The following is a 14,777-nucleotide window of genomic DNA, read 5'->3' as shown; positions in this document are numbered from 1 at the left end:
TGTGTGTGTGTGTGTGTGTGTGTGTGTGTGTGTGTGTGTGTGTGTGAGTGTGTGTGAGTGTGTGTGTGTGTGTCTGGGGTTTGTCCTCATCTTCCCAGCAGCAGCAAAGAAAGGAGGCAGGCAGCTTTAGTAAGCGATGGCCATATTTAGGCAAGACTTTCATGACTTCCCAGGCACTTTGTTGCTCCCTCTCTTTAATAGTCTTTGTGTGTGTGTGTGTGTGTGTGTGTGTGTGTGTGTGTGTGTGTGTGTGTGTGTTGTGTTTGTATTTGAGCGCTGCACAGTTTACATTTTGACGTAATGCTGCTGAACTCAAAGTTAAGTCATCTCTGTCACTCTCACATGGATTAATAAATTCCTCTCCTTTCTCTCTCACTCTGGTTATCCTTTCTTCATCTTTTCTTGAACTCCTTACTGTACCTCACCTTTCTTTCTTTCTTTCTTTCCTCCCCCTCTTTTATTACCTTTTCCTCCATTATAACTCCAACCCCCTCCTCCCTGTATCACCTTCCTCATCCTTCTTCCTCTTTCTCACTCTCCGTCCTCAGGGGAGTTGTTCATGGCGGACGGCCGGCTAAAGGAGGCCCAGTTCTGCATAGCCGAGGCCAGCTCACTCTCCCCCAACTCGTACTCGGTGCTGCTGCAGCGGGGCCGCATTGCCGAGCTCCGGGGCCAACTGGACGACGCCAAGGGCCTGTATGACGAGGCCCTGGCCATCCATCCCACAGGAGAGAGCACACTGGTGCACATGGTGAGAGTCAGCGAAAGCTCAAGAAGCTGCTAAATTGGAATTAATGTAATATACTGTTCAGTGGTCAGTATGCACACACACACACACAACATGCGTGGATACACTAATACATTTGAATCCCTTTACTTAAATTACCACTGACGTGAGATGCAGGCCGAGCATGTGCACACACACACACACACACACACACACGTATGCACCCCAACGTTCACACGCGTCTCAATGCACACATTTAAAATGCTTTGCTTGAGTTCACTGCGTTACATTACACAGTATGTGACGCAAGAATTTCAGAATCAACTCAGGCTCAGGCAAGCAGGCACAAACTAATTTTATGTTTTTCTTAAATCCACTAAATTAAATTAGAATTAGAACAAAATTATTTTTTTTTCTGCTCTCTGTAGCTGTACACAGGCATGCTAAACAAAGAGTACACACACACACATAATGTAAACACACAGCCAGTTGTATAGGCACATGTAGTATCACATGATGTCATCCCTGTGACATCTTTGTCTTTTCATGCCAAAGTTATTGCATTTCAACAGGTCAAAAATCGATGACATCCCACTGTTAATAAAATCAATAAAGTTCTTGAGAATACCAAAATACTCGCCCCGTTTTCAACAGAGTAATACCAACTAAACAAGTTCATGAATAAATCATGATAACAATGTCTATGCTTTTATTAAAGGATTCAACAATGAAGATCAGGTGGAATATCTGTGATTTTTCATCACAGCAGTAATGTAATTCCAGCATGTTTAATCAATATCTAATCAATAGCTCATTAGGCTGAATCAGGTGTGCTGGTAGAGCAGATGCCTCCTTTTGATTTTCCTGTGCACTAGGTTTGCCTCCTAATTCAACTATACTGTATGAAGCTGTATGCAAGTGTTGACTCATTCTGAGAAGACAGCAACATTAGCTGATGACATTTGTGTTTTTGATTTGTAATTAAACAGAAATGATGAGGCTACGTGGCTATTAGCTGCTAAAATAAGGCTATAGGGTATGTTAGCCTCATATACTCAACTATACTGTATGTACAAGTGTTGAGGACTGAGACGGCTTAGAGGACAGCAATGTTAGCTAATGACGTTTGTGTTTTTGATTTGTAATTAAACAGAAATGATTAGGCTAGCTTGCTATTAGCTGCTAATATTAGCTTGCTACCTGGCAGTAGCAATAGCAGCTGAACATATTACTCTTGGAAATGAACTCTCTTCTGTTTTTTGAAAAGGCTAACGAAAAGACAATTTTAGCATCATATACTCAACTATACTATCTATACTGATACTAATGAAGTATGTTAAGTTTAGTTCCTCTCTGAGAAGAAACAGAAATGTTATCTAATAAAATATGTAATTCAGCAGAAAATATTAGGCTAGCTTGCTGTTAGCTGCTAATATTAGCTCTCTCAAATTGGCAGCTGCTTATTGGCAGCTGCTTATGAGTCTTTTTTCCTCCCCTGTGCATTGTTGTACTGTGTCAGTGTCACAATCGTGTTCATAATGATTAATTACCACATTATGGCTCAGTCATATTCTGGGATGTGTTGATTTGTTTCGGGCAAACTTCAAATTTCAGAAAATAGAAACAAACAAAAATTTGGGCCATAGCCAACAAATGACAAATACTGCTCAAAGACTCGCTTCCTCTCTCCTGATCACTCCCCCACATTTCTTTCATTTCATCTGAGCAGATCCTCTCTCTCTCTCTCTCTCTCTCTCTCTATCTCTCTCTCTCTCACTCACACTCCTGCAGTAGAAAGATCCACTCTCGCCCACTTCCACCCACTCTCTCCCAGCTTCCCAGTTCCAGATGATCCACTGGATTAACTGTGGCTGCTCTGCCCTTTGAACTTTCTCTGTTGTCATGGTGAAAGGACCAGAAAGGGATATTCCTGAATCCAAGACTCGCACCGCCAGACACGTGCTCACACACACACACACACACACACACACACACACACACACACACACACAATATGTCCGTGGTCTCCATAGTGACCATAGATGTGCAGGTTGATATCGCTTTGACATAAGTACTGGCCACCTTGTGACCACATAAGGCCAATGCTTTTGCTCCTATTGTGCACTTTAGTGTTAGTGTGTGTATCTGTGTGTGTGTAGAAGCGAAGTCCAACTGGGGTAGACAGAGGTAAGTGTCTCTTCCATATTTGGCCTGTGGGAGAACCAATCCCAGGGGGTGTAAAGCTGAAACAAAGCCAGCTGGCAGTGTCCTACTCTGGGTCTCTTACAGGGCAGATGTGTTCCCAGTCTGAAAGTGTGAGTGTGCGTGTGCATGTGTTGTGTTTGTGCCTTCCTCCATGGATTTGGCACACATGTGGACTATTTGGACCATTTTTTTTTGTATGCATGTATTAAGGCACATGTTGAAGTAGGCACTAATAGACCCAAATACAAAAACGCTGCTATCTGGAGTACTGTATGTGGTGAATTATATATTAGACACGCTAATGGGGCTGTGTGGTAAAATACTTGCATCTTTGCATTGTGATGGAGCCTAAGTGGGACAGTGTGTGGGACATTTTATTTGGAGCGCTACCCATTTTCAGTTTCTGGCTTGCATCAGCCTGCCAGAATACAACCTACAGTTGCTGCTACTCTGTGGCTCTCTGGATTCATGCGTTTATTTTTGTACTGTATCTGCTTGTGGACACTTTGTGTGCCAGTGGCCCATTTATTGAGCTCTGCCTAAGGGGGAATTATGATGATATTCTTAGTTGATATTCTTACACTTGAGCTATTAATCTGCAAAAGTACATACTGTACTTTCCATGAATGTCCTTAAGATCTTTATTTGAAGTTATTAGGGATACACATAAAAGAAGATGTACTCCAACTGTGGCTTCAAAATGAAATGGAAGCTGATTTTTTTCATTTTTGTTATGGACACAAATTACCATTATGAGACGGAGACATTTTGCCTTTATTGGACAGTTTACAGCGTAGGGAGAATCAAATTGGGGTCATCGCGGTCATTACGTCAATGCCATTTTTACAGGGATCTGAATGCAACAATTATTTTAATATTTTATGACAATGATCACACAATAACTGAAACGCTTTATGCTTCATTTTTGTACTTTTACTTTTCTATCTCATTTTTTCTTTCTCTTTCTCTCGTTTTTGAAGCCATTGTAAAGGCATTACATCAGTCAGAGCTGCTTGCCCATGAAACCACAGCAGTACAACACTGAACATTATTTTTTAATGCCTCCTCTGAGATGATTTTCCACTTGAAAAATCTAATTTTCTCTTAAAGGACTAGCTTGACATTTTGGGGGGAAATGCTTATTAGCTCACTTGCTACCAGTTGGAAGAAAAGATCCATGACACTCATGTCTGTGTGCTACTGCCGGGAGCTAATTAGCTTAGCTTGAAAGCAGTGGGAAACAGCTGGCCTAGTAATTTGTTGTTTTACTGGGAGTTACGTACTGTGACCATTTGGAGATGAAAATGTCATTCAAGAAATAGACAGACCCCGGGGCTCCCTCTAAAACCATAGACTGTCATTTTAATATTTGTACACTCATCAAACTAACTCTGCTGGCTGTAGTAGCTTTTCTTTTTTAATACTGTGTTAATAGTTTCTATTTTTGTAGATTTGAGGAGCATTTTGACTGACATCGGCAATTGAATTTATTTTCTTATAAAAGCAGAACAGGCAGTGGAGCAAAGGGACTTTTTTTTTTTTCCGAGGTTCAAGACAGTATTGCATAGCTTCGCCCCGAGCCAACCAGAGTGGAGTGAAGTCGTAATTCCCTCCACAGTAGTCGCAGCAGATGAGGAAAAAGGGAAATGTGAGTAAGGGAAACCCATAACGAGATGCCATACAGCACAGAAGCCCAGCAGCCCCTGCTGTGTGCTTCATCATAACACACACCACCATCTTCCCTTATTCATCGCACGCCACTTCACTCACTCCACCTCTACTTATCATCCTCAACTGTGTCCACATGGTGTGTGTGTGTGTGTGTGTGTGTGTGTGTGTGTGTGAGTGTGTGAGAGACAGAGAGAGAAACAGTGATCAGACAGTGACTCACAGTTCTGGTCAGCTGCTGGTTTCAGAGTATTTTTGGATGGGAGAGGGTGTGGTAGTTAGGCAAACCAGTACACGATAGGACTTTGGCATGCTGCGTGTGTGTGTGTGTGTGTGTGTGTGTGTGTGTGTGTCAGCGTATATGTGTGCCAACGGTTAGCTACAGATTTATAGTTTAATTTCTCGGCTGTTACAGTCCACAGGCAACAATCCGATCTAATATTTCATTTCATCCATCAGGGCATAAGCAGTGTCAGCCTTTTACACATTTGTCTGTCTGTGCTGTTCACCTCATTATGGTAAGTGTTTTGGTTAACGTGTATGTGTGGCATGTGGTGCATGTGTGTGTGTGTGGGTGTGTGTGTGTGTGTGTGTGTGTGTGTGTGTGTGTTTCGTTGGGTGGCTGATCCTGAAACGCGGCCCAGCCTTGCTTCCGGCGGTGGTATGAAATTCATCTGACCCACTCCCAACATCCTCCACATCTCATAACTCCTGTTCGGTAGTGGAGCCTGCTCTGAGTCAGACACACACACACACACACACACACACACATACACAGTGTTAACGCGCACACTCTTTACGTTTCCTCCATTCCAACAGAATATTCGTAGACTGCTTCACATATGCACGTATACTCTCAAGGACGAGGAATTGTGCTCATTGAATTAATCGCGTTCCAATTATCAAATGCCCCCCATCGCTCTCTCTCTCTCCCTTTCTCTCTCTCCCTTTCTCTCTCTCTCTCTCTCTTCCTGTCTCTCTTGCTCTCTCTCCTCTCTGTGTGGATGGGGGGTGGTTGTCAGCTGATTAGATAATGCAAATACATTATTTATAACACTTTGCACGTTCTCACCGCTTTATGGGATTGCCTAGCAACCACAGAAATATATTGAGCAAGACCTCTGATAACCACAGAGAGATAGAGAGAGAGAGAGAGAGGAAGAATAAAATCGGGCGGGCAAACAGAGAGACGATTGGGAGTTGGCTGGTGCCTCCGTTGCTATGTATGGCTCATCTGGGCTCACTTATTTTTTCCGTTTTCTTTGACACCTCTCTTTTTTGCTCTCTCTCCATCCCCCTCTTTCGCTCTCTATTCATTGTTCCCAGTTTAGCTCTTTCTCACTCGTTCACACTCTCTTTCTTCCTTCCTCTTCCCTTTCTCTGTGGCTCCTGTATCACCTATTTCTTCCATTCCTTCTCCCTTCCTGTTGCTGTATTCCCTCGTGAGTATGCACATGCATGTGTGTGTGTGTGCACGCGCCACATTGACTTTCATACTGTTGTGTATTCATATATCTGCTCTAATCTGTAGAGAGGTGAGAATGCACTTTGCAATGCAGGAATTTATTCTTGATGCACAGTATATACAGTAGGTTTCTTTGACATTCCATCCAGGTGCATTACAGCGCTGGAGAAGCTCAACATGTAAAGGTCAGCATGGTCAATATATCGTGCTGACAAAAACAAAACATACTGTAGTACACAGTTGGCTCTGTGAAAGTGCTAAGAGGTTTGACCTTCTCAATTCCCACTTTGACATGTGGGTCGGTCATTACACTCTCATGATGTTCAGTCAAACGTTGTTCTAACCTGGACAACTTCATTTTGAAATCCAGTGGAGGTCCTAAAAGTTTCAATATGTCAGGCTCAATTCTAGGGGGATGTATGTTATTAATGCACAGAGCATCCACAATCTGTTTCCATTTGATGGAACGATGCAGCCATGAAAAAGCATGCAGTCCGTGGTTTGAATATTTTGCTTAGACGTCATGTAGCTTCAATGAAGCGTTGGGTAAAGCAAAAACAGACGACAATAGTTTGGGAGAATTTGCTTAATCTCTTTCTTACAGAGTGCTAGCTGAGATGATCGATACCACTCTCGTGTCTGGATGCTGAAAATTAAACTACAGCCAGAAGACAGCTAGGTTAGCTTAGCATTAGGACCAGAAAGTGGGTCTTAGCTTGGATCAGTCCTGCTCAACATGACGACCAACACATCTAAAGATCTCAAATCACCACATTCTATCTTGTTCCGGACCAGCTGGTTCCCCCGTTTCCAGTCTTTATGCTAAGCTAAGCTAATCAGCTGCTGACTGTAGATACCTTACTTAAACAAATGTCGGTGGCGTCAATCTTCTTATCTCTTTGCAGCAACAATGGGAATTGGCATACTTCCCAAAAGGGAAATAAAAAATGGGAATTGTATCAAGGGGTTAATAAGTAGGGAAAGTCCAGCCATCATGACCAAGGTAAACGCAGCAGCCTTGACTCGCCTCCCCTAGACAGCTCAGACTTAACCACTGATGGGATTAAAGGTTCAGGTAAAAGCTCTCGTCCTGGTTCAGTGGTAGGGCATTGGTCCACTGGGGGACACTGCGTATGCGTGTAGTAGATGTTAGCCTTCAGGGGTTCAACAGACGGCTCTTGGATGACGCAACACGCCCTCTGGCTGCCATATTACATGATTACGGACCTTATGGAACTGAACCATGCATGCCATGCCCGCACTTGACCATCTCTCGACTAAAACTGCATAACAAGTCAAACTTAACTATAACTTAAGTCATACTTTCTGGTTTGACTGGTCACTTGCAGCTCTTTAGCTATGTAGGCAGCATGGCTGACAACAGCAGATTGCAAGTCTAAATTTAGAGTTCAGCTGTCTCTACACTGTCTAGAAGATATTCATTTCTGGGAACTGATCCATATGAGCATTTTGTCACTGATTGATTTAAGATAACCGGCCGTCTGGTTAGTTCAGTTTGGATCCATAACCAATCAGATGTTTAAAGCCCATACTGTAGCTTAAATCAGACTGTGGCTTTACACATAGGATTTGTATTCTAGTATTTATAGCAATTTCTATGCTTTGCTTGAGGTGGAAAAAGTTTTTGGTAATATAGAAGTTATCCAATAAATATTATTCCCATAAATAAATCTCAGTGGCGACTGCTTGGCTGTAGATGGTACGTTAGAATATTACAAAGTACTCTTTTTGTTGTTGCACAGTCTGAAATGTGAATAACATCAGCTGACACTGAAGAACAAAAACTAATTTCCCCAATGCTAATCAATTCCACAATCAAATCTCTGTTGGGTGTGTTTGTTTGTGACATTTAGGAAGTGTCTCTCAGTCTCTTCAATCTAGCCGATGGAAATACGCTTAATTAAACGTTGTGTGCTGTTTGCAGCGTATCAAAAGTTTGCCTGAATTTAGCTTGAAAGATGGATGAAAACACCACTGCCCACTCGCTCGGTTTGGCTTGGCTCAGTTCAGTAGTGCTTTAATGGCACGACAAGAAACAAATCTGCGCTGCCAAGCACCATGGGATCAGTTGAGGTAAAACTGGAGACAGATGGCTGGGAGTAATTAAAGCAAAACCAATAGATACCCGTTTTATCAGTGTAATGCCAGAAACACTCTGATGCAAACTAAATGTTCGGGAGCTCTCGCTCCTTCCCTGTCTGCTCACTCTTCTACTCCCTCAGATATTTTGCTCCTCACACTGTTACTAATGATCTGTTCTCTTATAAATTGAGAATATTTCTCATATTAGCCTACTGTCTTTTTCTGATACCCTTCTGTCTTAGTTCAACATTTCGGCCTTGCTTTTTTATGTCCAGCTCATGTCAGTGGGTTAGGTACCAAGCAGAAATCAGGACGCTGTTAGCCTAGCTTAGCATAATGACTGGGGCAAAAAAAATACCAAAACCTCTACAACTTACATGTTGTATGTAGTTTATTTATCCAATACATAAACAGGACAAAACAATATGTTGTTTTGCGTGTTTCATAAAAAGAAAAGTGAAAGAATTTCCTGATTTGTATCGTAGAACTTTGGTAGAACATTAAAGAATCAAAATAATGACTTAGTATCTCAAAGAGAGTTTCTTGGTTTTTTTTTTAGATACCAAGTCATTATTCAGAGATGCTAAGTTATTATTTGAAATACCAATTCTTTATTTTGAGATACTAAGTCATTATTCTGCGATACATTTGCGAAATATGTGGATCTAGAAGCTTGGCGTAGTTGGCGAACTATTGTAGCAAGTGAGCTAGCTGCTAACATGCTAACTGCTTGCTCATTAGCTCAATCACTACAGGGACATTAAGTTAAGTTAACACAGTTAAGTCAAAAGATATATAGTACAATCGACACCTGTTTCATGTCTGTCTGTTCTCTTTTGTGAAGTTTATACTTTGACAGAGGACGTTAAATAAAACTGGATGGTGCAACACAGCTAGTAAGCTACAATAGCTTTCTCCGTTATAGACAATACAGTGTAAAAAATTAAGTCATTGACAATATTAATATATTTATATTAATACCAACAAGGCTGTTATTTTTTTATGTTCAAGTTGAGAACATTAACCATTTGTTTTAAATTGAGGGTATAATTAATTAGTTGTAATAATTAATTGTATAGTAAATGTAGATGTAAATGCTGGTGTGACCAGGCCTTATGAGTTGTTAGGTTTGATACCATCATGCCTCCAGAGACTAATAGTGAAACCTAATCATCCTCAACCTGCATACTGAATGGCAACACACTATAGCCAGGGACACTGCTCAAGATTAGTCTTCTGGGCAGATGGATAAAGTGTTTGTCAATAAAATAGCTTCAACACAAGTTCCCCTAAATCACATGTAAAGATGAAACCAACAAAATAAAATTGCATAATTTAAAAAAAAGAGTCAGACTAGCTGTTTCCTCGTGCTAAGCTAGGCTAACCAAGTCTCGTAGCCATCTGTACTCAATGCTCAGACGTGAGATTGCTATTGTTCTTCTCATCTCAGAAAACACTGACCTCTTTCTTTACAGTAAGCTTAGACAACTGTGTGTGTATTGTGGTGTTTGTTCCTTCCTGTCAGCTCGTCTTCTTCAGCCTCTCTTGTGTTTGTATCAGACAAAAGCATATACAGCGGGCTAGTGTTCATTTGATTCAGCAGCTGGCCGAAGAAGGATCAACTGTTCCGTGGTTACCAGCATAACTGACATGTGGCACAGATGGAAGGGTGTGATTGTTGGTGTGTGTGTGTGTGTTTTATCCCGGTAGCCGGCTTGTTTATGCTAGAAATATCGGAACAATGTAACCACTGCGAGTCTGGAGACAAGAGCACAGACAGTAAGAGGTGGATGCTAGTGGCCAAACCAGCGGCAAGGAATACATCATACACCTCAAGCATACACCCACACACTGACTTGCATGTATGCACACAGTCATATAGACACACACACACACAAGCCCTGTTTGCACATCCTGTGACAGGTTTTCTCCGTACCCAAGAGTTACGATCTTCCTCTGTGTTTTCCTCACAGCAGCAGTGAGGAAAAGGAGAACGGAGGAAGGGAGGAAAAGAGAGAGGGAGAGAGAGGGAGTGTGTGTGTGTGTGTGTGCTTTTATTGAAAGTTGCATCAGAGCCCCGAGACAGCTATGTGAATTTCAGCCCAATTAATCTGGAGCTTGTGAGCAGAGACTGCATAACAAGACTCGTCTGTCTGACCTTAGGCCAGCTCAGCGTGTGTGTGTGTGTGTGTGTGTGTGTGCATGTGTGTGTGTGTTTGTAACAGATAGTCAAAGTAAGGTAGGGGATGATATTGTGCGAGAGAGGCTGCCTGTTGTCACTGTGAGTGTGCATATGACACTGTTGCTTGTGTACGTGTGTGTGTGTGTGTGTGTGTGTGTGTGTGTGTGTGTGTGTGTGTGTGTGTGCGTGCAGTATGTTTGTGTGTCAGACAGATTTGACTCCATGCTGTTGGTCAGCGTGACAGCCTTTTCTGCCGGTCTCTCAAACGCACTGCACCCCCAACTAAGCTGACCTCCGAAAAACACACACAGTCACACAAAGTTCTGCATGCCCTTTACACGGTGACAACAGATATCATCCATAATATCCTTCTCTGTCTCCCATTAATAGCCTACTTTTTACAAAACCACAGCCTGACAGCCCGAACGACCATTTATTCAATTCATACAGTTTACGTGAAATGCCAGTTACATACTTGTTGTTCCTTTTTTCACTCAGCTTTTTATGCCACACACAGGCACATACATCTACAGTATATATACGTTCATACAGTGTGAAACCAGTGAGTGTGGAGATTGCATGCATTCCCACCACTCTTCTTGGCAGAGCCCTCGGCGGTAGCCATCCAGCACGCCACTGCAAATGAGGACTTTGGACTAACATGTTCTGTAAAGGAACATAGCAAGTCTTTGAATGTTTGGGGCACTTTGGCACAAACTGTGTAAACTTGTTAGTAGGCTACCAATCAGTTTTAAATATTTTTTTGTAGGTTTTTCTGACTTCCAATAGAGCTCAATTCTTTTCAGTTTGTAAGAAAATACATTTTCAGAGTATTAAAACTAGCTTGAGATGGATACTTTTTTCTGGAACAAATAGTTAGTGTAAGGGACTACCGTTTGAAATTCAATAATTACTTTACATTTGGTATTCCCAGTAACACTTCGACAATCTGGGCGTCAGCTTGCTCAATATATTGCCGGGAGTTTGATGAACGGTTAATATTAGTTTGGTCTCTGTGCGTTGGACAGATTTTGGTTAGCTATATGCAAAATGCAGTGACTCCAAAGTTGCCTTATTTACATGTTGTCTGAGCTAGCTTGCTAATGTTAGCCACTGTACGCCTACATTTACTTCTTCACTGTAGGCCTGTGGGGCTGTGTGCTGTCCCTGTGGCTAATGTTGAGCTAACTGCTGATGGTCATCAAATTGGCTGGCTGCTTGTTATACCACAAAGTCTTCTTTTCTTTTTTCTAAATACTCAATATGTGACGAGTGGGTGCTAAAGCTTTAGAGTTGCTGCAAAGCACTTTTGATGCTACTTTTTAATAATTGTTAAAGCTAAGGTTGGTATTCTTGAAAAACTAGCAAGAGTATGCTAGGTTAAAACAATTATCCAACTCAAAAAGCCAGCCAAGTGTTGCGTACTCAAACAAAAGTAGCTAGCAGCATTAGCTCCAAAGGGTGCTAAATCTAGCAAGAAAGTCGCCAGGTCAGCTACACAGACAGCCCATCCCTTCAAGTCATCCTTCAAAATGATCATTATTCATTTCATAATGAACGTAAACAACAAACATGGCTATTGTTAGTACTTATAGCTGTTAAGCTAGCTGCTTGTGTAAGACAGCGGTGACGAGTAATGAGTGCACACATTGATCCAGGCTTATTACAAGTCTTGCAACAGCCAAAGATACAGTTTTATTTATTTTCTTTTTAATGTCAGAGTATTTAATTCATTGATTGCTGTCAAGGTAATTTGTATTTCAACAAATAGAACAAACATATTTGTGTTCTATTTGATAAAAGTAGTTGATTCATTTTCAAGTGGCTGGCCCAAAAGTGGCTTTCTTCCACTAAATTTACTGTCAAAATATTTTTTAATGCTTGCCTTGGCTTTTATTTTGGTAGCGTGAGGTCTATCGGTTATGATAACATCGTACTCACCAAGTTAAAGTGGAAACCCGTCCCTTTGTCTCAAGGTAGGAACAACACAGTTTACCAATCTAAAAGAGAGAGGGTTTGCTTTGGCAGATCAGCAGTGATGTAACGTGTGCTTGTACGCAACTCGATTGCACCAATATGATCCCTTTAACCAGCAGTCTCACCTCCGACCCAAGCAGGTTAAACACAGTATCAACTTTCATTACTGTGTGTGCGTTTCTTAACATACTGCGTCGTTTTTCCACAGAGGACTGCTCCTAATCTCACTATTTGTTGATTTTCTCCCTTCAGTCGCACTCTCGTAAAGTGGAGTACAGTTGGTTTTTGTTGCTGTTTTTTTTTTTGTCGTACTAAACTAGTCCACAGGACAGCTGCCATTATAATCCAAGATTTGGATTTTTTTTTTGTAAAAAGCCACCATCTGCTTACTTGATCTTATCATGTCATGATGAATTGTTTTAATGGTAGATATTTAGGGAGACAATTTAAGGACGAGCCACTGAGGTTAAATGTAATTTCACCATTCTGTGTTGTGAGAATGAGAGCACGCCATTGCTCAACTTTTTGCCTGTAGCTTACCTCAGAAGTTGATTTTTAAGTGGATTTTCTGTTAAAACAAACAATTAAATAACACTTTATTTTCTATAGGAATACTTTTCATGACCTGTTGAGCCTATATGCAAACCTAAATGTCCCCTCTCTTTTATCCATCTGTCTATCCAGGGCCGTCTGCTGGTGAAAACCGAGCGCACCCACCTCGGGGAGAAGGTCCTGCGTGATGCGGTTCAGGTCCACAGCACCTCTCACGAGGCGTGGAGCGGTCTGGGAGAGGCCCTGCAGTCTCGAGGCTCCAGCCAGGCCCCCGACTGCTTTCTGACAGCCCTGGAGCTGGAGGCCTCCTGCCCCATCCGGCCCTTCACCATCATCCCCAGGGAACTTTGAAAGGGCCTGGGCTGGGGTTGGGGGTTTGGGTTATAATAACTTGTGATGCAGATACAGTTGGAAAACACGTACCTTAAACGGAAAGTTTGACAATATTTTTGGAAATAGGCCTGTTTCACTTTCTTGCCAACAGCTTGATGAGAAGATTGATACCACTCATGTCTGTCTATTGAACATGAAGCTACAGACAGGAGACGATTAGCTTAGCATAAACCCCTGTAAAACCACAAACGGCAGTTGTTTAACAAACAACAATGAATTTAACAAACAACAATGTGATTAGTGAACTTAATTAAGTTTCAGTAGGCAGATATTTTGTTACCCTTGGACAGAGCCAGGCTAGCTGTTTCTCCCTGTTTCCAGTCTATATGCTAGGCTAAGCTAGCTAACTCCAGGATGTAGCTTTGTATCTAACTAGCAGATATGAATGTTGCATCAATGTTCTTATCAAACGTCCAGATAGAAACCAAATGTTTGAAGTGTATTTCCCAAAAATATTCCCTTAAAAGGTATCAATGACTTTCATTTTCAACCCCCCGAAATATGAGCGCTGCTACGTTCTTTATAAGTTATCAGCTAAAAAAAGAAAAAAAAAACATGCTGTTGCATATTTACGTGAAATAGGATATCAATGCTGTTCTTGTAATAAAAAGCAACAGAGGCATTCTGATTTTTGCAACATAACAGAGCAGTATATACAGAGGGAATAATGTTATAATGTACGTTCTGTGACAATGTACATCTCCTATGGAGTTATAGGTACAGAAATGAAATCATAGCTCTTTTGCAATTAGTGACTAATGAGTAACATTCTTAATAATCTGAATCATTGGGTGTTAATTGAATGAACAGCAGAGGTGTGCCGGTTACATCTTCAAGATAGAATGTATGTTGTCGTGTTTCGTGTGGAGATGCAGATGCATCAATTATGCACAGGCTTGTCAGCAACACTAGCAGCTCCACTTCATCTTTGTCTTAGCCTTTGATGTATTTTTGATGATCAGACGCAGATTTCGTGTACATACAAGCACCCCCCCCCACCCTGTCAAACCTCAAACGAGAGGTCATCCATTTTCAAAGCTGGGACAATCGTGTCTCATTCCATATGTCTTTATTATGTGTGTTTCCAATGCGGCTTGTCTTTATATTATGTACCTTCATGCATGCGTGTTTGTTTTTTAAGCCGTCCTTCTGGGGTGTTATCAGTCTCTGTTCTGTTTGTTCTGTCTGTATGGTACAGTAGGCGACTCATCCGCTCATAACGTGTCTGGTTTTTTTTTTGGGTATTTTTTTTTTGCTGTCGTGTCTTTACTCATCTGCTCGTAATGCTCTCCAATATAAACTACAACGGCTTTTAAAAATCACTGCTTGGTGCTGCGTCTTCACCTGTCTTGTCACTTGTGATTAATGGACATCACTTCCGAGTGCCTATAACCACATTAATGTGAGCAGTGGGACTGGGCTGCGAGCTTATGTAATACTGCCAGCACAGTTTTCTGCCTCTCTCTCTCTCTCTCTCTCTCTCTCTCTCTCTCTCTCTCTCTCTC

The 14,777-nt window shown here is 41.6% G+C and overlaps 1 protein-coding gene across 2 annotated transcripts in view; it reads left to right on the top strand.

The window, feature by feature from the left end:
* The window catches only part of ttc7a (tetratricopeptide repeat domain 7A), a 46,898-nt gene extending 32,175 nt beyond the window's left edge, over window positions 1-14,723 (top strand). For both annotated transcript variants that reach the window (XM_031876146.1, XM_031876145.1), the window contains 2 exons: window positions 549-751; window positions 13,012-14,723. In XM_031876146.1, the coding sequence (XP_031732006.1) occupies window positions 549-751; window positions 13,012-13,230 (422 nt within the window). In that variant the 3' untranslated portion in view covers window positions 13,231-14,723. The remainder of the gene's footprint in view (window positions 1-548; window positions 752-13,011) is intronic.
* Window positions 14,724-14,777: the final 54 nt, after the last annotated feature.

The sequence above is a fragment of the Anarrhichthys ocellatus genome, unplaced genomic scaffold (assembly GCF_004355925.1).
Source record: "Anarrhichthys ocellatus isolate YVR2014 unplaced genomic scaffold, GSC_Weel_1.0 scaffold104, whole genome shotgun sequence".
NCBI lineage: Eukaryota > Metazoa > Chordata > Actinopteri > Perciformes > Anarhichadidae > Anarrhichthys > Anarrhichthys ocellatus.
The sequence above is the reverse complement of the archived record's forward strand: the minus strand, read 5'-3'. Positions and strand labels throughout refer to the sequence as shown.